This window comes from Hyla sarda, chromosome 7, assembly GCF_029499605.1.
Source record: "Hyla sarda isolate aHylSar1 chromosome 7, aHylSar1.hap1, whole genome shotgun sequence".
In the NCBI taxonomy this organism is placed as follows: domain Eukaryota; kingdom Metazoa; phylum Chordata; class Amphibia; order Anura; family Hylidae; genus Hyla; species Hyla sarda.
The window spans coordinates 110682098-110707312 of NC_079195.1; the positions used below are offsets into that span (position 1 = coordinate 110682098).

General features: G+C 44.3%; 1 protein-coding gene across 3 annotated transcripts in view; it reads right to left on the bottom strand.

Moving 5' to 3' along the window:
* The window catches only part of NUDT13 (nudix hydrolase 13), a 65230-nt gene that overhangs the window by 31723 nt on the left and 8292 nt on the right, over nt 1-25215 (bottom strand). For all 3 annotated transcript variants that reach the window (XR_008846341.1, XM_056530444.1, XM_056530445.1), the window contains one exon: nt 9397-9487. Coding sequence is in view for 2 of the 3 variants with exons in the window: in XM_056530444.1 (XP_056386419.1) it covers nt 9397-9467 (71 nt within the window). In the remaining variant the exon portion in view is untranslated. The remainder of the gene's footprint in view (nt 1-9396; nt 9488-25215) is intronic.

A 25215-nucleotide genomic window follows, 5' to 3' on the forward strand; every position in this document is an offset into this window, starting at 1 on the left:
TGAAGTTAAGGTTGTTCTTTTCTGTCTAAGTCCTCTCTGATGACACCTGTCTCGGGAAACGCCCAGTTTAGAAGCAAATCCCCATAGCAAACCTCTTCTAAACTGGGCGTTTCCCGAGACAGGAGTCATCAGAGAGGACTTAGACAGAAAAGAAGAACCTTAAAGGGGTACTCCGCCCCTAGACATCTTATCCCCTATCAAAAGGATAGGGGATAAGATGTCAGATCCCCGCTGCGGCACTGCGCTATCATTACAGCACAGAGCGAGTTCACTCTGTGCGTAATGACGGGCGATACAGGGGACGGAGCCGCGTGACATCATGGCTCCGCCCATCGTGACATCACGGCCCATCCCCTTAATGCAAGTTTATGGCAGGGGGCGTGACAACCGCCGCGCCCCCTCCCATAGACTTGTATTGAAAGGGGCGGGCCGTGATGTCACGAGGGGCGGAGCCGTGACGCAACGATGCTCCAGCCCCTGTATTGCGCGTCATTACGTGCAGAGCGAACTCGCTCTGTGCTGTAATGATAGCCGGGTGCCGCAGCGGGGAACCCGGGGCTCCCCAGCAGCGGCACCGCGGCGATCTGACATCTCATCCCCTATCCTTTGGATAGGGGATAAGATGTCTAGGGGCGGAGTACCCCTTTAACTTCAGAAGCTCATAAGTACTGAAAGGATTAAGATTTTTTAATAGAAGTAATTTACAAATCGTTTTAACTTTCTGGAGCCAGTTGATATATATAAAAAAGTTTTTGCCTGGAATACCCCTTTAACTCTTTCACATTTTTTTTTTTTTTTTGCTCCCTCTTTTTCCCCTATTTCTTTTCTAAGATTATTTGATTAAATATTGTCCATGCCTAAGGGGCATTGCTTTGTGTGTTATACAGCATGTCTGTTGAAGTGCCCAATGTGCAGTTGATGAGAAGGTTATAGAATGGCAATCCAAGCTACAAGATCACCAAAGGTGCAGATAGCCCACTTATTGTTCTGGAACCTATGTGTAATGGGGAATTTACTAAGACTGGCGTTTTATGAACTATGTATTTGGCTATCCATGTGCCTGTGGCCTGTGCCTCTGCTGTAAATTATAGTTAATCCACTTAGCTACAGAAGGCTCCGTCTCTCCCTCTAAGCCTTGCATTACTTTTCAGAAAATTGCTGCCAGCAATGCAGAATTGAAGATAGTTGCGCATTTATGTGCAAAATGAGGCTTTCATAAAAATATTGAGGCATACAGAGCTTCATGTATTTCCCTATAGCTTTTCGTGACATTTTGTGGCTTGTAAAAAATGCCATGAAAGAAGCAAGCTGATTGGTTGCTATGGGCAACTGGGCAAGAATTCCTCTGCACAGGTTTTGATAAATCTCCCCCATAGTGTCAGGAAAAAATGATGCCATATAATTAGAGCATGTTCATGTTACATTGTACCCAAAATGCACTCCAATAATGAAGAAAGACACCACAAACACCTGGTCGCAGCATTTTTTTTTATTTTTTTTTTGGCCCAAAAAATTGAAAAAAAAAATCCAGAAAAAACAAACAAACACAGTGTCAAATTAGCATAAGTAGAAGCAGTATGTTCGGCACTGCTATCAAATTCACTTCACAGTATCTAGATAGCAAAGACAAATACAGAGGGCACAATCAGACTCCTCCATGTATATAGTTTGGGAAAACGTAAATCCTAACGAACAGGACAGCAGCCGGTTAACTGAAAAAAAGTGTGCTACTACGGGGTGCGAAGCTTAAAATAGATGAAGCAAAAATGCCAAATACAGTATAAGAAAAGAAGCTTGCATTCACCGCCCCTGTAGACTTTTTCATACGGTCAGTCCGTTCCGGCAGGGAGACTTCATAGATGCGGGGTGCTCAGAGGCAAACAGACGTTTTCGCACAGTAGGTGTGTGCTTCTTCCGGCCTCTCTGAGGCCGGAAGAAGCACACACCTACTGTGCGAAAACGGCTGTTTGCCTCTGAGCACCCCGCATCTATGAAGTCTCCCTGCTGGAACAGACTGACCGTATGAAAAAGTGAGGGGGTGGGGGGGAGGGGGCAAAGAGGAGGAGGGAGAGGAGAGGGGAAATGGGAAGAGGTGGGAATCAGATAACAGAGGTGAGCAAAAAAGAGAGATTAGACCATAGAGTAAAAATTATATGAATTTAATGAAAAAAATTTGATAAAATACAAAAAGGGTAGATGTAAGCTGGAGGGGGGTAAAGCAGGGCCCTTGCGATTCCCCTTCAAAAATGAAAAATAAGATATAATAAATAGGATAAATTTAATATATATATATATATATATATATATATATATATATATATATATATATAAGAAGGATGTTGCTTTCAAATACAGAAGAGTATAGTGGTGCTCTGACTCCAAAGTAATCCAAAACCGCAATATCATAGAAATAAAGATTGTCGGCACTCACCACATCTTCATCACAATTCTTCTTTCATAATACTCACGAATACATTTGTGGGGAGGACAAATAGCCCAAAGTACAGCAAGGCTACAGCAGACGTGTCGCACTGTGCGAAATCTTTATTTTATTTGTATGATATTACGGTGTCAAAATAGCATTCTTCTAGTTTCTGCAATATTCAGTTGTGTTCCGGGGTACTTGCTCCTATGTAAATGCACCTTATCATTGTGAAATATCCTTCGGATTATTTTCACATACCACAAACTTATTACATTATGCAAACCAGAGGCTGTAAAGTACCAAAAATAAGTCTTCTGCATCTCCTGCCAAAAACCATTGCACTCAACCAACCACCTCCTGAATTTACTTTTCCACTTGAAAGCAGCTGAAAAAGGAAGGTTACACCCTACAGCATAAACTTTACTCAAATACTGCACATGCCGAAAAGAGAAGAAAGCCTTTATGTAGTTTTTCCTTATCATGTACCCAGGTTTATCAATCAGCCTGAAATCCTGATTGTCGTTTTTTTTTTCCCCACAGCAACCAATCACAGCTCAGCTTTCATATCTTAACGAGCTCTTGTAAAGTTAAAGCTGAGCTGTGATTGGTTACTGTGGGAAAAAACAGACAATCAGGGTTTCAGGCCTGATTGATAAATAGGGGCCATTACTAGGGAGATTTTTCAAAACCTGTGCAAAGGAAAAGTGTTGCCCAAAGCAACCAATCAGATTGCTGCTTAAATTTTTAAAAAGGCCTTCTTAAAAATAAAAGAAGCAATCTGATTGGCTGCTATAGGCAACTGCCCCATGTTTCCTCCACATTAGTTTTGCTAAATCTCCCCCTATGCATAAAAGTGTATTTTTACAGTGAAGAAAGGGTAAACCCATCTTTTTTATTTCAATCCTCCTACAGTGCATTTGGAAAGTCTTCAGACTCTTTTATATTCTGTTATGTTGCGGCCTTGTGCAAAAAAAAAAATAATCTAGCTCTTTCCCATCATTCTGCAAACTGAAAACTGAATTTAAGAAATCTTTGCAAATTTATAAAAAAAAATAAAAGGAAAAACTAAAAATTTCTCGTGTACATAAGTATTCAGACCCTTTGCTATGACACCCTTGATTACCTGTGGTAAATTCAGTTGATTGGACATGACTTGGAAAGACACAACCCTGTCTATATAAGGCCAATGCATATCAGAGCGAAAACCAAGCCATGAGATGGAAAAACTGCTTAGAGACAAGATTGTATGAAGGCACAGATCTGGTACAAATTAACATCTCTTTCACTAAAAGTTCCCAAAAGCCCCTAAAGTGGTGGAGGTAGTGGTGGGGAGAGACCAGGAGGGATTCAGGTCAGGAAGAATGGTCCACGACAATATCCACCAGGTATATGAGGCAATCCAGAGTGGATCCCGGGGCCCCCGCTCCATTCTGCCACTGGATGCTACCAAAGCCTTTGACAGGGTGGAGTGGGATACCTTTGGGAAGTTTTGAGGAAGGTGGGGTGGGCCCGAGATTTTTGAGTTATATTCAGTTATTGTATACTGTCCGGAGGCGAGTGTAGTGGTGGATGGAATTCCCTCCTACCAGTTTAAACTTAGTAGAGGAACAAGACAGGGCTGCCCCTTCTCACCCTCTCTATTTTTAATTTATATTGAACTTCTAGCGGCTTGGATAAGAGATAACAATTTCTATGAGGGATTTGGAGTAAACGGAGAAATAAATAAGATTTTGCTATTTGCAGATGATGTCCTCCTTTTTGTAACTAACCCACAAGAAAAAATACACCGGATTATGAAGCTGTTCGATGTATTTGCCCCTTTATCTGGGTTGGAGATAAATTGGAGTAAATCTACTATGCTCCCCCTAGATGAAGATATGGGGGAGATGGTGGGAAGATTATCCTTGCTAAAAAAAACTGAATGTTTCCCCTACTTAGTAAAAATAGCAGCCACAAACGATAGGTTTGTGACTAACAATATACGCCCTTTATTAAATAGTCTAGTGAAGAGAGTAGAAGTATGGATTAAAATGCCTTTCTCGATGTCAGAAAGGATGGCGATAGTAAAGATGGTGGTTCTCCCACAGATCCTGTTTTTCCTTAGTGCCTCGCCAATGTGGATCGGCAAGGGGTGGTTCCGGAAGATAGAAGTGATACTGGGTAGATTGTTATGGGGAAGAAAAAGGGTCCGTTTGAAGTACAGATATTTTATGGCCCCTGGAGATAGGGGGGGATTGGACATGCCCAACTTTCTTGTTTATTACTTGGCCGCGCAGTTGGTACGAGTCGTGAATTGGAGGAACTCTAGATACCTGGAGAAGATTGTAGTAGATAAGGAGAACGAGAACATATATGATGTGTTGGAATTGGATGACTATGAAGAGAATGGTTCAAATAGCACGGTGTTATTGCACAAATTTAGAAAAGTATGGGAAAGGTTAAAGGAAGAATTACATATAGAAAATAGTTTTGGGTTTACACCTTTATGGGCTAATAATAAATTTAAAGAATTGGTTGATTGTGAGTCAACTTTTTGGGATAGTAAGGGTATAAAACGACAGGAACAAATATTTGATAAAGGACAACTTGTCTCATTTGATTACATAAAAAGGGTGTATAATATTAATGACAATGATTGGCTGTATTATTGGCAGGTTAGTCATGCAGTCCATAACATGATAGATAAAGAGGTATATGTAACACAGAAACACAATTTTATAGAAGCACTAATTCAAATAGAGCACTTTAAAAAAAAAAGGAATATCAATTTTGTATAAGAAATTAAATAAGATTATTGGAATAAGGGGGATTGATAGAATTAAAGAAAAATGGTCTCGGATAGTGGGTACTGTTTCTGAAGATGATTGAGACAGTATGGCCCAAAATATAAGTAAGGTTTCTCGTAATATGGAACATAAAATCACACAATTTAAGATATTACACAGGACCCACTACTCTGCGCTTCATTTATATAGGATGGGGGTGAAGATTACGTCACAATGTGTTAAATGTGGCCTGGATGAAGCAGATTATCTACATAGTTTTTGGTCGTATGAGAAGATATCGGCTTTCTGGGAATCTGTAATAAAAGAGGCAGAAATTAAAATCCCCGTGAAGATACCTCGTACGATAGAGTTTATACTGTTAGGAGCTATTGGTAATATGGGGAAATACGAGTGCTTGTTACATCGTATTCTGTTCTTCGCTAGATTGATCATACTAAGGAATTGGATATCCCCTAAAGAACTGCAGATAGAGGAATGGAAGGAAGGGTTAAAAACCATGAAAGATAAGGAGTTTAGATGGACGAGGAGTAAGCAGGGTCAAAGAGAATGTAGAAAGATTTGGAATATATGGTAGACTTGAATCTAAATTTTTTTTTATTTTTTTTTTTTTCTCTCTCTGTGCCAGAATGTGGGGTGGGGGTGGGGGGGTATTAATAATGAGTAGGTATACTTCTCAGATGTAAACAAGTATAAGTATGGCTATATGGCCTCTTTTTTTTTTGATTGGTGTTGTTATGTATACCTGAATTGTATACTGTAGTTTTGAAAATTTTATATTTAAAAGAAATAAAAGATATTAAAAAAAATTTTTTTTTAAAGTTCCCAAAAGCACAGTGCCCTTCATAATTCTTTAAATGGAAAAAGTTTGGAACAACCAGAACTCTTCCTAGAGCTTGCTGTACCATTAAACTAAGAAATCGGGGGAGAAAAGCCTTGTTAAGAGAGGTGACCAAGAGCCCAATGGTCAATCTGGCTGAGCTCCAAAGATCCTGCATGGAGATGGGAGAAAGTTCAGGCCATCACTGCAGCACTCCACTAATCTGGGCTTTATGGCACAGTGGCCAAAAATAAGCCTTTACTCAGTAAAAGACACATGAAACCCACCTAGAATTTGCAACAAAAAAAAAACACATGTTAAGGGTCTATTCACACGTACAGTATTCTGTGCAGATTTGATGCGCAGGATTTTCTGTTGCAGATTTCAATGTAAACTAAATAACTGAACACAGCTTGAAATCATGCGCATCAAATCTGCGCGGAATACTGTACGTGTGGATAGACCCTAAAGGGGTACTCCGTCCCTAGACATTTTATCCCCTATCCAAAGGATAGGGGATAAGATGTCTGATTGTGGGGTCCCGCAGCTGTGACCCCCGCATGAACGTCATGAACACGCCCCTCGTGACCCACGCCCCCTCAATGCAAGTCTATAGGAGGGGGCGTGACAGACGCCACGCCCCCTCCCATAGACTTGCATTGAGGGGGCGTGGTGTGAAGTCACGAGGGGCATGGTTGTGACATCACGACCCCCGCCGCCCCCTCCAAGCATTCGGAATAAAATGTTCAGAGCGTTGGGGCAGCGGAGTCCCCCTTTAAGGACTCTCAGACTGAGAGAAACAGGATTCTCTGGTCTGATAAAACCAAGATTAAACTTTTTGGCCTCAATTCTGTGTCTGAAGGAAGCTAGGCACTGCTCATCACCTTCCCAATAACAGATTGTGCTGGCAGCATCATGCTGCTTTGGGGGGTTTTCAGCAGCTGGGATAAGGAAACTAATAAGGGTAGAGGCAACGCTTTTTATTTTAGTACAAGGCCACAACATAACAAAATGTAAAAAAAAAAAATTAAAGGGTCTAAAATGGAAAAAAAAAAATTTAAATGTCTTTCCCAATGCACTATACAGCCTCTCCAAAAAAAGCCTATTAAAACATAGTATTATTTTATGTAGTTTTCAGTATGTCGGGTTTGTCTGTGACTTGGAGAAGTATCTTCCAGGCCAGAGCTCAGCTGACCATAGGAAGAGAGTGAGGTTGTCAGTTACATATTATCATTTTCTGCCACTCCCTTACACTGTGTAATTATGTTCTGAAATGCATAAGAAAAGCAAAGAATTGTCAAAAATAGCTGCATATGACCAGATTTCCAAGCCGAGTCGTTTTACTCTGTTACATGGCATCTTCCTCTCTTGACTGAAGAAAGATCTCTGTTGAAATTCCTGGGACTTTTAAATAGAGAATGTGTTTGCTTAAGGGATTAAATAAAAGTAGGAATGTAAACATAAAAATATGTGTGCCGTAACCATAAATCCAGCGCACACAACCTGCTCTGAATATTTAAAGTGTACCTGTCATTTCAGGTAATTTTTCAGGGAAAGTTGTTATGTGTACATGAAGATTTTTACCAGTTTTCCTCTCTGCAGGCTACATTGTGATTTTGTCCCCATGCTAGGTCTTCCCTGTTTTTTTTTTGGCCTATATCATGCACACATAACATCACTAGTCATACAGTGCCATTTGTTTTTTTCCAGAGCAGCTGCATCCATGTGTTTTAATACTCTAATTTGGTCATGTGATCACAAGTCTGACTCTCCAAATTTTCCAGTGCCTAATGGTTACAACAGGATGTTAGACTTTCCGTGGACCTCAGGATTACATTATAGCCTACCATATTCCCTCCCACTAGCTCCCAGACCCCTTCCAGCTCCATATGCTATCTCTATGGGATCAGTATATCAAGTAGTTATACTCCTCCTTTTCTAGCTTTATCTGTATACTGCTGCTGCTATCTCTATGGGGTTAGGATATATAGAAGTTATGCATCTCCCCTTTAGCTCTATCTGTATACTGCTGCTGCTATCTCTATATGATCAGGATATATAGTAGTTATACACCTCCCCTCAAGCTCTATCTGTATACAGCTGCTATCTCTACGTGATCAGGATATTTAGTAGTTATACTCCTCCTCCTCTATCGCTATAGGATCAGGAAATATAGAAGTTATACATCTCCCATTCAGCTCTATCTGTATACTGCTGCTCCTATCTTTGTGTGATCTGAATATTTAGTAGTTTTTTTTTTTTAAGGATATATAGTAGTTATAAACCTCCCCTCCAGCTCTATCTGTATACTGCTGCTATCTCTATGTGATCAGGATATTTAGTAGTTATACTCCTCCCCCTCCAGATCTATCTGTATACTGCCATTGTTATCTCAATGGGATCAGGATATATAGTAGCTATACACCTCCACTCCAGCTATATCTGTATATTTCACTGCTACTATCAGTATGGGATTAGGAAATAAAGTAGTTATGCAACTCCAATGAGGCTGTTGTTCACACATTGCAGCTTTTTTCCTTTAAATCAAAGCAAAAATGAAGATTGTGCCGCAATTGTGCAAAATATGGTAAAAAAAACACATTTTTACTATGATTTTGGATACCTGCTGCAAAAGCAGCTAAATACAGTAAACATTTGTGAAAAAATGTGTGAACACAGCGTGATAACATTAAATCTTTATAAAACACCTTATTGCATGTGATATGGGTCAAATAACTTTCTCCTTGTGGCAATATTTCTCTCAAAAACTCACTTTAAAGGGGTACTCCGCCCCTAAACATCTTATCCCCTATCGCTGGGGACCCCCGCAATCTCAGCTGCGGCACCCCACACATCCGGTGCAGTGAGCGAACAGCGCTCCTTCCGGATGATTGACGATGCAGGGCGGAGGCTTGTGACATCACGGCCACGCCCCCTCAATGCAAGTCTATAAGAGGGGCCGGGCGTCACGCCCCCTCCGATAGACTTGCATTGAGGGGGCATGAACCTGACATCACATGCCTCCAGCTCTGCACTCGACACTCTAAACGAACGCCGGGTGGAGCAGGGAGATCGTCGGGGTCCCCAGCGGCAGGACCCCTGAAATCAGACAACTTATCCCCTATCCAAAGGATAGGGATAAGATGTCTAGGGGTGGAGTAGCCCTTTAAGCCCTGAAATGTTTACTAAATGTTGTCATTCACAAACAGAGGTCTTGAAAATGGTAAGGAATTGAAACAGAGTATTTTTGTTACTTGTTATATTACACTTACACTTTTATTGTCATTATAATATTACAATTATTTGGCTGTAGTTACATAAAACTGAAGCAAAATCAGTGGGTGTTATCGTAATGCAAGCTGACGTACCGTGTCTGTTTAACGTAGGAAGAGCAATGCCTGACAGAACGGGCTGCATGCCTAACAGCAGCACTAAGCATTTTCTAGAGTAGGAAGATACCTAAACAACAAAAGCAAAATGAAGATTAAAATTTCTATATAAATCCATTTTTTTTTGCTGGAATACAGTGCATTCAGAAAGTCTTCAGACCCTCCCACTCTTTTTCAATTTTTTATTGCGGCCTTGTGCTAAAAAGAAATCAAGTTTCCCCCATCATTCTGCTCTGAATACCCCACGATTAGGGTATTGAGAGCAGAATGATGGGGGAAATTTTGGCATATTTATTAAAAAAAGGAAAAAGAATATTTAGCATGGACATAAGTATTCAGACCCTTTACTATACAATTTGAAATTTAGCTCTGGCTTCTCCCATTTCTCTTGATCATCTCTGAGATGTTTCTACACCTTGACTGATGTCACCTGTAAATTCAGTGGATTAAACAAGATTTGGAAAGACACAGCCCTGTCTATATAAGGTGTCACAGCTGACAATGTACAGTACATAAAGCAAAACCAGGCCATGAGATAGAAAGAACTGCCTGTAGAGCTCGCATACAGCAATGTACGACGGCACATATCAGGAGTAGGGTAAAGAAAAGTTCTACTGCACTGAATGTTCCCAAAAGCAGAGTGACCTCCATAATTCTTAAAGCGTACCTGTCATAGTGCAAAAAAAAAAAAAAAGGGATATGTTACTCAGTACCTAATCCTGATCACATACATGTCATTTTTATGTGTCTAGGACCTATATATCCCTAACAAATAGCATTTGTATGTTGCTCACTTGCTTTGTGTTGTTGCATTCTGGAGGGGGCGTGTCCGTCTCTCTCCCTCACTGTGGATGACTCATCTGGAAGCAGCCTGGCAGTCTTCAAATCACTGCACTATGTAACCCTTTATTTTCTGGGCAGTCTGAAAATCACTGCACTCTGTAACCCTTTCTTCTCTGGGCAGTCAGCAAATCAATGCACAGTAGTTTTTATGCATACATTTTCTATCTGTTCCCAGTAAAGCTGGATGCTAATCAACTACGTGTGTCATTCAGCTTTCACAGACTCCTGAATGTGATCAGCTTCTTTGTCATTCAGGAGTCAGAGAAAGAGAAAGCTTTGGCTGTTCAAGCATACTGGGAGTTGTAGTTTTGCATTGCAACAGCTTAAGATGCAGTGTTTATAACGCACTGTGTTAGAGCAGTGTTGCCATTAGCTGTTGCAAAACTACAACTCCCAGCATGCCCACACATCCTTTGTAGTTTTGCAAGAGCTGGAAGCACACAGCTGGAGAATACACAACTCTAAAACTGAGTTTTACAAAGATTGTACTCCCAACTGTTGCAAAACTACAACTCCCAGCATGCCCACACATCCTTTGTTTGTAGTTTTGCTAGAGCTGGAGGCACACAGCTCTAAAACCGAGTTTTACAAAGATTGTACCCCAACTGTTGCAAAACAGTTGTAGTTTCGGAACAGCTGAAGTCTGGAGTGGTGCAATGGTGATCTCCAATACTGGATACAAACGCATTTTACGGCCAATATCCAGTATGCTGAAAAATACAGAGCAATCTGTCAGCATAAAGATAGAAGACGCCTAGTGGTGGCTATTTTGATTTTAGATTTTTTTTGTAAAATTGAATTTTTATAAAATAAATGTAAAAAAAAGTCATCTTATCAGTAGTACTACAAAATATAAAAAGTTTTTCATAATGACAGTGCCTCTTTAAATGGAAGAAGTTTGGAACAACCAGGGCTCCCTATTCTCACATACAGTATTCTGCGCAGATTTGATACGCAGGATTTCAAGCTGTGTTCAGTCATTCAGTTTACATTAAAATCTGCAGCAGAAAATCCTACGCATCAAATCTGCTTAAAATACTGTACGTGTGACTAGACCATTAACAGGATCTGCATAGAACAGGGGTTCTCAACCAGGGGTATGCCAAGGGTTATGCGGGGGTTAGGCAATTTGCTGACAAATACCGGCCATGCATTGGCCAGTATTTGTAAGCGCAGAGCGGGGATTGGACATTGTGGTAGCTCACTATATTGTACTGCGGCCACGGCCGCTTTTCGTGAGCTGCAATGGCTGCCCAGCCAGACGTGTGACGTCCCTGACAACGTGCGGAGGTGCCGGTACAGAGCAGAAGGACATCATCCATCAGTGCGGAATCTGACTCCCGACGAACGGGATAGACACAGGCCTTGTAAGGATGTTATACTAAGTGTAACACCGCTGTATGGGAGGGTGTTATAGTATGTACTCATATATTGGCCCAGGGGTATCGGAGTGGGGAATAATGGCACAAGGAGATTAAGATGGAGGGGGGAATAATGGCACAAGGGAATTAAGTATCGCATTAGAAAGGTAAGCACACGCCATTATGAAATTAAGTACTTTTATGACTTATTTTGTCCGCGGGTACCCCTTGCGCATAAGTTCCGCGCGTGAGGGGTAACCACGGACATACGTTCACCCTTTGGGGGTACAGTGGCGAAAAAGGTTGAGAACCACTGGCATAGAAGAATGTCAGAAAATCCCCAAACCCAAGTGTGCAAACCTTGTGGAATCATACAAAAGTAGACCAGAGGCTGTAATTCCTGCCAAAGGTGCTTCAACTATGTACTGAGTAAAGGGTCTGAATACTTTTGTCAATGCAATATTTAAGTTTTTCTGTTTTAATAAATTAGCAAAGATTTCTAACATTCTGTTCTTTTTTATTTTAGCAAAAGGCCCCAACATAACAAAATGTGAAAAAAGTTGAAAGGACATTTACTATTCTGAATTCATAGAAAGGAATGTGTAAATCCACATAGTAAAACATCTAACCAGCTAATCACTGGCTGCAACGTTGACCCGTGATTGGATGAGCAGGCATTTCCTTATATAAAGATGGGACCAGGAAGTGGAGAACCGCAGGGAAGTAGTGAGTATAGGGAGGACAGCAGCAGTAGGTTGAGCTGGTAAGTATTTTTTTTTAACCCACTTAAAACATAAATATATGTTGGACTTTCCCTTTATGGTTAGGACTCTTCATTGGCTATTCCAAAACAAATATTTTTTAACTATTCTTTTGCTGACTGACTTGTGCGCTTTATATTATTGTTTGCTGAATCACGTCACTTTAGCTTGAGGTCATAGACTCCTGCCCTTACATTCTCCTGTAAAATGTGTTGACATACTGAAATACTTGCAAAGTCACTGTTCCCCCAATGACCACAAGGTGTCCAAGCCCTGAACTAAGCATCTCCAAATCATAATGCTCCCTCCAATATACTTCACAGTTGGGATGAGGTGGGACAACCTCTTTAATGTGCAAAGCAAGTCCACATTTCTAATCTCATCAATCAGAATCCCGTAACACAGAGGTTCACCTTCTTTTCCTTCAAGCATTGTAAGTGTTTCTCTACGCAGCTAGTGGCCTGGAGCAATACAGTGCAAGGAAGAAGCTAACGGTACTGCAGGGTCTTTAGTCGTATGATAAAAGTCACTAATGTTATGGTATATCCTAATGATATGCATAACAATTTAAAATGGGAATACCATTTGCCTCTTTACTTTGTTAGACAGAAAATGCTGGCAAAGTTGATTTAAATGGATTTTTCCAGCTTAAAAAGTAATTCCAGCACCTGATTAAAAAAAAGTTAAATAACAAACAAGTTGCTACTTATTAAAGGGGTTATCCAGGAAAAAAACTTTTTTTATATATCAACTGGCTTCAGAAAGTTAAACAGATTTGTAAATACTTTACTTTCTATTAAAAAATCTTAAAGGGGTTATCCACCATAAGATGATTTTAGTACGTACCTGGCAGACAGTAATGCACATGCTTAGGAAGGATCTGCGCTTGTCTTGGGGCTAAATGGCTACGTCATGGGATTACCATAATATTGTGGCTAGCTTTTTGTGAACTTGTATTTCCTGTTTAACTTAAGTTTTTTTGACTACAAATCCCACAATTCCATTTTCCTCCCTCCCACACATCAGCCACCCCACCCATTGAAACAAAAGACCTGTGGTTTTCAATCAGGGTGTCTACAGCTGTGGCATTAGTTGCAGATTGATCCCTCCCCCCATTGAAGTAGACAGGCTCCCTGTCATCAGGTGACTAGTGAGACAGGTCTCGGCCGCATTGCAAGCTGGGAAAAATCCGAGACAACAGTCATTTTGTTTGCTGGTACAAATAAATAGTAGGGTGAAAATCACAGAAGAATTGTGAGAAAACCGTCACACACAGGTACTGACACTATATTATGAACTACACTAACTACAGCCTCTGTAGCATAGTCAAATTAAAAAAAATCCTGGAATACCCCTTTAATCCTTTCAATAATTATCAGCTGCTGAAGTTGAGTTGTTGTTTTCTGTCTGGCAACAGTGCTCTCTGCTGACATCTCTGCTTGTCTCGGGAACTGCACAGAGTAGAATAGGTTTGCTATGGGGATTTGCTTCTAAACTGGGCGGTTCCCAAGACACGTGTCATCAGAGAGCACTTAGACAGAAAAGAATAACTCAACTTCAGAAGCTCATAAGTACTGAAAGGATGAAGATTTTTTAATAGAAGTAATTTACAAATCTGTTTAACTTTCTAGAGCCAGTGGATATATAAAAAAAAGTTTTTTTTCCCTGGATAACCCCTTTAATAACTAATACCCCATTCACATCCATGTTTCTAGGCTCTGTCACAGTTATACAGTGAGAAAAAAAAAGAAAGTATTGCGACCTATACCGCTACGCTACATGTCTGCAGTTGAGCCATAGGGTTGAAAAAACAAACAGAGCCTACTTGAGACTACATTAAATGTATACCAATGTATACCGCCATAAAACTGATCAAACTGTGTCAAAAATATGTTATTTTTAACTCTATTTAACCCCATGGTCTATATTGAAATACTTTGTTGATGGCATCATACTAGTGATGTGCAAGTAATAGAAGCCCTGATCTCGCATAGTGTAACCTTCCAGAATAGAGTGCACAAAATGTACTGTAAAGGCCTAGTTTCCATAATTCCATTGTATCTCTCGTGATTCTACTTGTCTTTATCCACACTTAGAACTCACCAATATGAAGTGTGCATCTGCAATTTTCAATGCTCTGCTTGCCAGCCATGTAGTAATGGTCTACATTTTTCATTTCACAAATGGAAAGCAGATGTTCCCATCTGGAAATGCCTAATACCAGGACAATCCGTCTCTAACAAGCTAACACCAGCATAATCCTTTTTACCAATCTAGGCGCAACTTTGTGTTTTTCCATGTACGAAAAAATGTAATCTAGCTCATAATAGAACAACAAACAATCCTTTCAGCACAATGTCATTGGGAAATCTACCACAATCATTTCCATTTTTCTTCATCAGCAAAATCTCCATAATATAGTTTTTTTATACTTGGTACATTTAGGGGACAATAATTCATTCATGCATTGGTTGCCTTCCCAAAAATAAAATAATTAAGAACTATAGATCTGTACTTGTTGCTTCGATCCTATATCTGTTAAAGGGAACGTGTCACGTTTTACCCTATACAACAAGTGGCCTATTTACCCTATATAATACTATGTTTCCTACCTTGCCTGGATGTCTGCTGGTACATCTAGAAATGTGGACAAAAACTTTAACAATTTGCCCATAGCAGCCATTTACGGCTCAGCTTTCATTTTACCAGAGCTCCTTAAAGGGGTACTCCGGTGGAAAACATTTTATTATTTTTTTTTTAAATCAACTGGTGGCAGAAAATTAAACAGATTTGTAAATTACTTCTATTAAAAAATCCTAACCCTTCCAGTACTTATCAGCTGCTGTATACTCCACCGGAAGTTCTTTTTTTTTTTTTTATTTATTTTCTGTCTGACCTCAGTGCTCTTTGCTGACACCTCTGTCCATGTCATGAAATGTCTAGCGTTTGCTATGGGGATTTGCTCCTGCTCTGGACAGTTCCTGAGACAGACAGAGGTGTCAGCAGAGAGCACTGTGGTCAGACAGAAAGGAAATTCAAAAAGAAAATAACTTCCTCTGTAGCATACAGCAGCTGGTAAGTGTCACGATCCCGGCTGGTAGGAGGTGGATCCTCTGTGCCAGAGAGGGATTGGCGAGGACCGTGCTAGTGGACCGGTTCTAAGTCACTACTGGTTTTCACCAGAGCCCGCCGCAAAGCGGGATGGTCTTGCTGCGGCGGTAGTGACCAGGTCGTATCCACTAGCAACGGCTCAACCTCTCTGACTGCTGAAGATAGGCGCGGTACAAGGGAGTAGACAGAAGCAAGGTCGGACGTAGCAGAAGGTCGGGGCAGGCAGCAAGGATCGTAGTCAGGGGCAACGGCAGGAGGTCAGGAACACGGGCTAGGAACAAACAAGGGAACGCTTTCACTAGGCACAAGGGCAACAAGATCCGGCAAGGGAGTGCATGGGAGGAGGTCAGATATAGTCAGGGACCAGGTGGAAGCCAATTAAGCTAATTGGGAAGATTGGACCAGGCACCATCATTGGTGCACTGGCCCTTTAAATCGCAGAGGCCCGGCGCGCGCGCGCCCTAGGGAGCGGGGCCGCGCGCGCCGGGACAGGACCGACGGAGAGCGAGTCAGGTACGGGAGCCGGGGTGCGCATCGCGAGCGGGCGCCACCCGCATCGCGAATCGCATCCCGGCTGGAGGCGGTACCGCAGCGCACCCGGTCAGTGGATCTGACCGGGGCGCTGCAGCAACGAGGATGAGGCGAGCGCTCCGGGGAGGAACGGGGACCCGGAGCGCTCGGCGTAACAGTACCCCCCCCCCTTGAGTCTCCCCCTCTTCTTGGGTCCAAAGAACCTGAGGATCAAAAACACAATTCTTTCGTGTCCGATGCACATTAGGAGGGGTTCCGTGCGGTAACGCACGGCACAGTCCAATCTTTCATTGTTAACACAATTGATGTAGAGGGGTCTGGCGAGACTGGTCACAGGGATGTTGAACCTGTTGATAAGAGAGGCCAAAAAAAAATTTCCTGCAGATCCGGAATCCAAGAAGGCCATAGTAGAGAAGGAGAAGGTAGAGGCAGATATCCGCACAGGCACAGTAAGGCGTGGAGAAGCAGAGTTGACATCAAGAACTGTGTCACCTTTGTGCGGAGTCAGCGTACGTCTTTCCAGGCGGGGAGGACGGATAGGACAATCCTTCAGGAAGTGTTCGGTACCGGCATAGTACAGGCAAAGATTCTCCATGCGGCGTCGTGTCCTCTCTTGAGGTGTCAAGCGAGACCGGTCAACTTGCATAGCCTCCACGGCGGGAGGCACAGGAACGGTTTGCAGAGGACCAGAGGAGAGAGGAACCGGGGAGAAAAAACGCCTCGTGCGAACAAAGTCCATATCCAGGCGGAGCTCCAGACGCCATCCGGAAAAACGCATGTCAATGCGAGTGGCAAGATGAATGAGTTCATGTAGGTTAGCAGGAGTTTCTCGTGCGGCCAGAACATCTTTAATGTTGCTGGATAGGCCTTTTTTAAAGGTCGCGCAGAGAGCCTCACTATTCCAGGACAACTCGGAAGCAAGAGCACGGAACTGAATGGCGTACTCGCCAACGGAAGAAACACCCTGGGCCAGGTTCAGCAGGGCAGTCTCGGCAGAAGAAGCTCGGGCAGGCTCCTCGAAGACACCACGGACCTCAGCGAAGAAGGACTGGACTGTGGCAGGATCATTGCGGTCCCAGAGTGGTGTGGCCCCAGACAAGGCCTTTCCAGAAAGGAGACCACGGGAGAGTCTAGAGTCCTCATCAAATTTGTCCGGCAGGGACAAGCAGGGGTTAGGAGCGGCCGGTTGCTGCGGAGGAGTTGCAGGAGCCGGCGGAGGAGATGGTTGTTGCAGCTGCTGTGTCTGTGACTGAAGTTGCTGTATCTGCGGCAGCAGCTGCTGTATCTGTGACTGAAGTTGCAGTGTCACGGTGGTCAAGTATGCCAGCTGGTGATTTCGTTGGGCAATCTGTCGGGCTTGCTGGGCGACCAGTCGGGCTTGCTGGGCGACCAGTGTGGGGAGGTCGGCGACAACTGGCAGAGGAACTTCAGCGGAATCCATGGCCGGATCTACTGTCACGATCCCGGCTGGTAGGAGGTGGATCCTCTGTGCCAGAGAGGGATTGGCGAGGACCGTGCTAGTGGACCGGTTCTAAGTCACTACTGGTTTTCACCAGAGCCCGCCGCAAAGCGGGATGGTCTTGCTGCGGCGGTAGTGACCAGGTCGTATCCACTAGCAACGGCTCAACCTCTCTGACTGCTGAAGATAGGCGCGGTACAAGGGAGTAGACAGAAGCAAGGTCGGACGTAGCAGAAGGTCGGGGCAGGCAGCAAGGATCGTAGTCAGGGGCAACGGCAGGAGGTCAGGAACACGGGCTAGGAACAAACAAGGGAACGCTTTCACTAGGCACAAGGGCAACAAGATCCGGCAAGGGAGTGCATGGGAGGAGGTCAGATATAGTCAGGGACCAGGTGGAAGCCAATTAAGCTAATTGGGAAGATTGGACCAGGCACCATCATTGGTGCACTGGCCCTTTAAATCGCAGAGGCCCGGCGCGCGCGCGCCCTAGGGAGCGGGGCCGCGCGCGCCGGGACAGGACCGACGGAGAGCGAGTCAGGTACGGGAGCCGGGGTGCGCATCGCGAGCGGGCGCCACCCGCATCGCGAATCGCATCCCGGCTGGAGGCGGTACCGCAGCGCACCCGGTCAGTGGATCTGACCGGGGCGCTGCAGCAACGAGGATGAGGCGAGCGCTCCGGGGAGGAACGGGGACCCGGAGCGCTCGGCGTAACAGTAAGTACTGGAAGGATTAAGATTTTTTTATAGAAGTAATTTACAAATCTGTGTAACTTTCTGGCACCAGCTGATTTAAAAAAATAGTTTTCCACCAGTGTACCCTTTTAAGATATAAAACATGAGCTGTGATTGGTTGCTTGAGAAAATCACCCCAGTTTCTGTCTCTACAGATTGATAATTCAGGGCAAGTATGTATATGAGGCTGAAGTAGTCAGCTGGGCGTGCAGTTGCTGAAGTAGTCCTGGCTCCCCAGGCTGTAATCACTCCTATACTGGCTCAAAAAAGGCCTATCCAGGTATGATTGAGCAGCTGAGTATGTCTGGATAGGCATGATAAGAGCCTGAATATGTGTGATTACAGCCCGGGGAGCCTTGACTACTTCAATAAGCAGAAAGTCTGTTGAATACTTGAGCCTCATTGACATTCATAAATTCGCTTTAAGGGCTCGTTCACACAAGCAGATTTTGCTGTGGATTTTAGAGCGGATTTTCAGCTGCATATTTTTTTGCTGGCAAATCAATGATGAAATAAGGCACAGAAAATAAGCAGCTGAAAATAAGCAGCAGAAAATAAAAGCTCAGAGCAGATCCGCTGTGGAAAATCCGCACAAAAATGTGCTTGTGTGAACGAGCCCTAAGGGCAGGGTACATGTAGCACATCCGCAGTGTAAACGAGCGGTAACACAGGGCTACCGTGCCACAGCCCTGTGTGTGCACTGTGCAATAAGGTTTGGAGGCAGGCACAGCGTGCCAACGTAACTGTGATGTGCAGGCCCACCTCCAAACCTTACTGCACACACAGGGCTGCAGTGGGGTAGCAGAATTTGCAGCGTGTTTCCCTATTTCCTGCGGGTGGGCTACGTGTAACCCTACCCTTAGGATGTGCACACGTATGCAGCCAGGTTATACTGTTATTTTTTTCCTTTCCCCCTCAAAGATTTCATTTTGTTTAGTAAAATGTATTGTTAATGTTATGGGCACTGTAAGGCTAGGTTATCAAAAACTGGGGTGAAAATACATGTTTTTATTGGGAAAGGAGCATTTATTTTATTTTTATTACACTTTATAAATTAATTGAAAAACCTTTTATTTTTATACTTTTTACCTGTTATACTATGCTGGAGTACATCTGTACTGCAGCACAGTATAACTGTCAGTATCACACTGACATGCAGCCTGTGCGATACAGCCTATGGCTGGACCTCACAGGCTGCCGTACTAGGCAGAGAGCTGTCATGGCAACCAACGGAACCCCACAATCGTATAGTGGGATCGCCTTTGATGAACAGGGGGAGCCTCCTTCCCCTGTCAATCCCATAAATGCCATGAGTAGTTCTCAGTTTATGGGGTTAATGCTGCCGAGACCGTGGTGGGGCTGCGGTTGTGATTGACAGCCAGGTCCCGCCGGCGATCTCTTGCAGCTCATCATGGTGAGCAGGATATATCTAGTATGTATGCATACATCCAGTTGGGCAAACAAGTAGGAAACTGGGACGAATGCATATGTCCTGTGGCAGGAAGGAGTTAAGTTGCCACTGCGGTTTTTGAGTCAAAGCCAGAAGTGGATCCAGCTGGTAGGAGAAGTATAAATCCTTTCTTTATATGTTTTTTCTTTTGAACACAACTTCTGGCTTTGGCTCAAACACTGCAGTATAAGTTTAACAAATGGCACTGGTGTGGTGCTGTGCGGCGTCCGTTGCTGCCGTGGCGCCGTGTCTGCGGGGGGGGGGGGGGGGGGGTGCGGCCCATAGACTGGTTTGAGTGGCATTGGGTCTGCCAGTGGGTCGTTTCCCCCCCGTGGGCACTGGTGTCGCGGCAGTGGTGGTCGCCGCCCAGTGCTACGCCATTTTATGCTAGGGACGTTAGGGACCCACTCTGAATAGGTGGCCTTGACGTGGCGAGTGGGCTTGTACTTTTTGATCAAAAATGTATACTAACAACCTGTTAGTTTTTGATATTATGCTGAGAAGCAATCAGATCATTATACAAGATTGTAGATGTGCACCATGTCTGTTTTCTACCCGAATTCACACTGTGTTTTTTTTTTTTTTTTTTGAACATGTGTCTGCACTCTTCCCCACCCCCTCAGCCCAACCCTATATAAGTAGTAGTTAGCTACACAAGGGCCATTTCTTTCCTAGCAGCCTCCCAGTCTGACTGGGAGAGCTTGGTAAGTGAGCTATTACACCTTGTTCACACTGGTGTGGTGCTGTGCGGCGTCCGTTGCTGCCGTGGCGCCGTGTCTGTGGGGGGGTGCGGCCCATAGACTGGTTTGAGTGGCATTGGGGCCGCTCTGCTAGTGGGTCGTTCCCCCCCTGTGGGCACTGGTGTCGCGGCGGTGGTGGTCGCCGCCCAGTGCTACACCATTTTATGCTAGGGATGTTAGGGACCCACTCTAAATAGGTGGCCTTGACGTGGCGAGTGGGCTTGTACTTTTTGATCAAAAATGTATACTAACAACCTGTTAGTTTTTGATATTATGCTGAGAAGCAATCAGATCATTATACAAGATTGTAGATGTGCGACCATGCCTGTTTTCTACCCGAATTCATAAGTTTAACAAATAACATCAGAAAAAAAAACTGTGTGGAAACCTGGTCTAAACATGGCAAGAACCTGGCATTTTAAAAGGGGTGTGTAGACCTTTTATATCCACTGTATATTATTTTTAGAAATACATTGCTCCCTCAAGTTACAATGGCCTTAGGTTACAATATTTTCTTGACCACTGTAACCTGAATCTATTCTCAACATACAATGCCACAGATGGCCCAATTCAATTACACATTTGATATTTTGGATGATCTGACCAATCGGCATTTCACTGGTAAAACCCCTGTATTATTGAAGAGCATGGACTGATTTGCAGTCTAGTAGGGCTTACCTATAGTATAGAGTGGTACTCTACTGCTCTTTACATGTGCCACTAGATACTCCTTGGGACACCAGGTGAGGGTGGCTCCATTTTTTTCTTGGGTATATTGTGCACACTGTACAGCAGCGGTACTCAACTGGCGGACCGCGGTCCAGATCCGGACCGCAGCCGCCAGTCAGCCGGACCTCCAGCCAGTTCAGGGAACTGACCAGAGGTGGCAGCTGCTGTCCTGGCATTCATATGTATCTGTGTCTTTTAGACACCGATACAAATGAATAGCTGAGCACTGCCGGAGCGAGGGAACAATGTGCTCCCTGCCCAGCCAGCGCTTCTCCTATGATGCAAACGGCACGATTAGAGCAGTGCCGAGACCTGGGACAGAGAAGCAGCAGGACCGGGCTGTCTAAAAGTGAAAATAAGAATGATGCAGGGGGGGGGGGGGGGGGTTGTTAGGGCAGAAGGGGATTAAGGGGTCTGGGGGGGGGCATAAAAGTGATAAGAATGATGCAGGGATCTTATGGGTGTTAGGGCAGAAGGGGATAAAGTTGTCTGGGAGGGCATAAAGGTGAAAATAAGAATGATGCAGGGGTCTTGGTGGGGTGGTTGTTAGGGCAGAAGGGGATAAAGGGGTCATGGGGGGGCATAAAGGTGAAAATAAGAATGATGCAGGGGTGTTAGGGCTGATGGGGATAAAGGGGTCTGGGGGCATAAAAGTGAAAATAAGAATGATGCAGGGGTCTTGGTGGGGTGGTTGTTAGGGCAGAAGGGGATAAAGGGGTCTGGGGGGCATAAAGGTGAAAATAAGAATGATGCAGGGGTGTTAGGGCAGAAGGGGATAAAGGGGTCATGGGGGGCATAAAGGTGAGAATAAGAATGATGCAGGGGTGTTAGGGAAGATGGGGATAAAGGGGCCTGGGGGGCATAAAAGTGAAAATAAGAATGATGCAGGGGTCTTGGTGGGTGGTTGTTCAGGCAGAAGGGGATAAAGGGGTCTGGGGGGGGGCATAAAAGTGAAAATAAGAATTATGCAGGGGTCTTGGGGGTGTTAAGGCAGAAGGGGGTAAAGGGGTCTGGGAAGCAGAAAAGTGTAAATAAGAATAATGCAGGGATCTTGGGGGGGCGGGGTGGTGGTGTTAGGGCAGAAGGGGATAAAGGGGTCTGGGGGGAAGAAAAGTGCAAAGAAGAATGATGTAGGGGTCTTTGGGGTGGGGGATATTAGGGCAGAAGGAGACATTGGGGTCTGGGGGGAGGGGGCAGAAAAGTTTAAAGAAGAATGTTGCAGGGGTCTTGGCAGGTAGGGAGTGTAAGGGTAGTAGGGGATAGAGGCGTCTGGGGGGGACAGAAAAGTATGAAGAAGGATGATGCAGGGGACTTGGGGGGCAGAGGAGTCTGGATGAGGACTTAGGGGTAAGAGGAGTCTGGGGGGATCTGAAGGAGGGGGGAAAGATGGGTCTGGAAGAGGACCTAGGGGTCTGGGGGACTTAAGGCCCATCCACATTAAGGACATTCCTCTGCCAGAAATCTGCTTGCAGCAGAGTCCAAATATTTTCAATGGGTTTCTGCTGCTCTGTGTATACTGTGGAATCGCCACAGTGGAATTCCCCCAGCAGAATGGACGTAAACCCCAAGAATGAACATGTTTGTTCTTTGGGTGGATGTTCATTCTGCTGGTGGAATTCCGTCGGACTGCTTTGTCATCTATAGAGATGGCGCACATCCGTGCAGTCCTACCGGCTTCAGCAGTGGCTGCAGCAAGCGAACATTCCACTGACTAAATGTCCACAGTGTGAAGAAGCCCTTAGGGGTCTGCAGGAGGAGGGAAAAATTGGTCTGGAAGGAGTACAGGGGTGGGATTCTGACAAACAGAGGAAACAGTGTCTGGCAGTATAATTTTTAGGGGTCAAGATGTCGGACAGGGTTATAATGATTATTGTTGTTATACAGAGGATAAGGATCTGCTAACAAAGTAACCAATGATGTGCAGGCATCAGACTCTGCAGAGAAGATGGAGCTGAAAGAAGACAAGGACCAGATGAAGAAGAAAAGTAAAGACAATAGAGAAAATGTCTCCTGTGAGTCATTATACAATTGTGTATTCTCCTGACTGTCCCATCAGAGCTGGAGTCACTGGTAATTTCAGTAGTGATGATGGGTGACGCTGTACCCCAATCTGCGGCTCTCCAACTGTTACAAAACTACAACTCCCATAATGCCTGGAGCTTTGCAGGCATGATGGGAGTTGTAGCTGTGCAACAGAGCCACTTAAACCAAGGTGATTTTAATGGGTGTCTGACTTCTGCGACACCCACCGTAAAAAAAAAATGGGCTGCATAGTCTAATATGCCCGGGCCTATTTTGGCTCCCAGTCCGGCCCTGGAAGTATGTGTATTACAAGAATTTCCCAACCTTTATCTCTACAGTTGTTTCAAAACTACAGCTCCTATCATGCTCTTCTGTCTGCATGATGGCAGTTGTAGTTTTCCAACATCTGGAGAGTTCATATGAGGGGGTGGGCACCTCATTCATTGTTTTAAGGGACACAGAGGTATAATTGGCTTCAGGGCACAGTGGCAATATATTCGGAGGCCCAGCATGTGGTAGTTTTATATTCAGGGGCACAGTGTGAGTCAGCATTATAATCAGGGGCACAAATTAAGGCAGTATTATACTCATGGACAGGTGTGTGGCAGTATTATATCAGGGGCATAGTGTTTGACAGCATTCTATTTAGGTATACAGCATGCGGCAGTATTATCTTTAGGGGCACAGTGTGTTGCAGTATTATACCAGGGGCACAGTGTGTGGCAGTATTATACCAGGGGCACAGTGTGTGGCAGTATTATACCAGGGGCATAGTGTTTGACAGCATTCTATTTAGGTATACAGCATGCGGCAGTATTATCTTTAGGGGCACAGTGTGTGGCAGTATTATACCAGGGGCACAGTGTGTCGCAGTATTATACCAGGGGCATAGAGTGTGGCAGTATACCAGTGGCATAGAGTGTGGCAGTATTATATCAGGGGCATAGTGTGTGGCAGTATTATATCAGGGGCATAGTGTGTGGCAGTATTATATCAGGGGCATAGTGTGTGGCAGTATAATATCAGGGGCATAGTGTGTGGCAGTATTATATCAGGGGCATAGTGTGTGGAAGTATTATATCAGGGGCATAGTATGTGGCAGTATTATATCAGGGGCATAGTGTGTGGCAGTATTATATCAGGGGCATAGTGTGAGGCAGTATTATATCAGGGGCATAGTGTGTGGCAGTATTATATCAAGGGCATAGTGTGTGGCAGTATTATATCAGGGGCATAGTGTGTGGCAGTATTATATCAGGGGCATAGTGTGTGGCAGTATTATATCAGGGGCATAGTGTTTGACAGCATTATATCAGGGGCATAGTGTTTGACAGCATTCTATTTAGGTATACAGCATGCGGCAGTATTATCTTTAGGGGCACAGTGTGTGGCAGTATTATACCGGGGGCACAGTGTGTGGCAGTTGAAGAACGATTATGACTTATTAAGTACTAATTATGTTGTACAACAGGCACTGTCTATTTCTGGAATGGCACTGTGGCCGCTAGGTGTGAACCAGGTTTTAGCATTTAGCTCGGACCTTCACCGGATGGCAGACCTGGAAAAGCGGACCCTTATTAAAAGCAGTTTAGTACCCCTGCTGTACAGGATCCTGAAGAAGCACCTGACCTCTATGTATAAAGTGACTTAAAGGGGTATTCCGGCCTTATACATCTTATCCCCTATCCAAAGGATAGGGGATAAGATGTATGATCGCAGGGGTCTCGCCGCTGGGGACCCAAGCGATCTCGTGCCGGGTGCTGCCTCCATGACGGAGACGTGACGTCATGGTCACACCCCTTAGTGATGTCACACCACGCCCCCTCCATTCATGTCTATGGGAGGATGCATGATGGCCGTCACACCCCCTCCAATAGGCATGAATGGAGTGGGCGTGGCGTGACACGGGGGTCCCCAGCAGCGGGACCCCTGTGATCATCCATCCTAACCCCTATCCTTTGGATAGGGGATAAGATGTATGAAGCTGGAATACCCCTTTAAAGCTTCTAGCAACTATTTCTGACTGACTATAATGATTATCATGTCATTTTTTATTATTT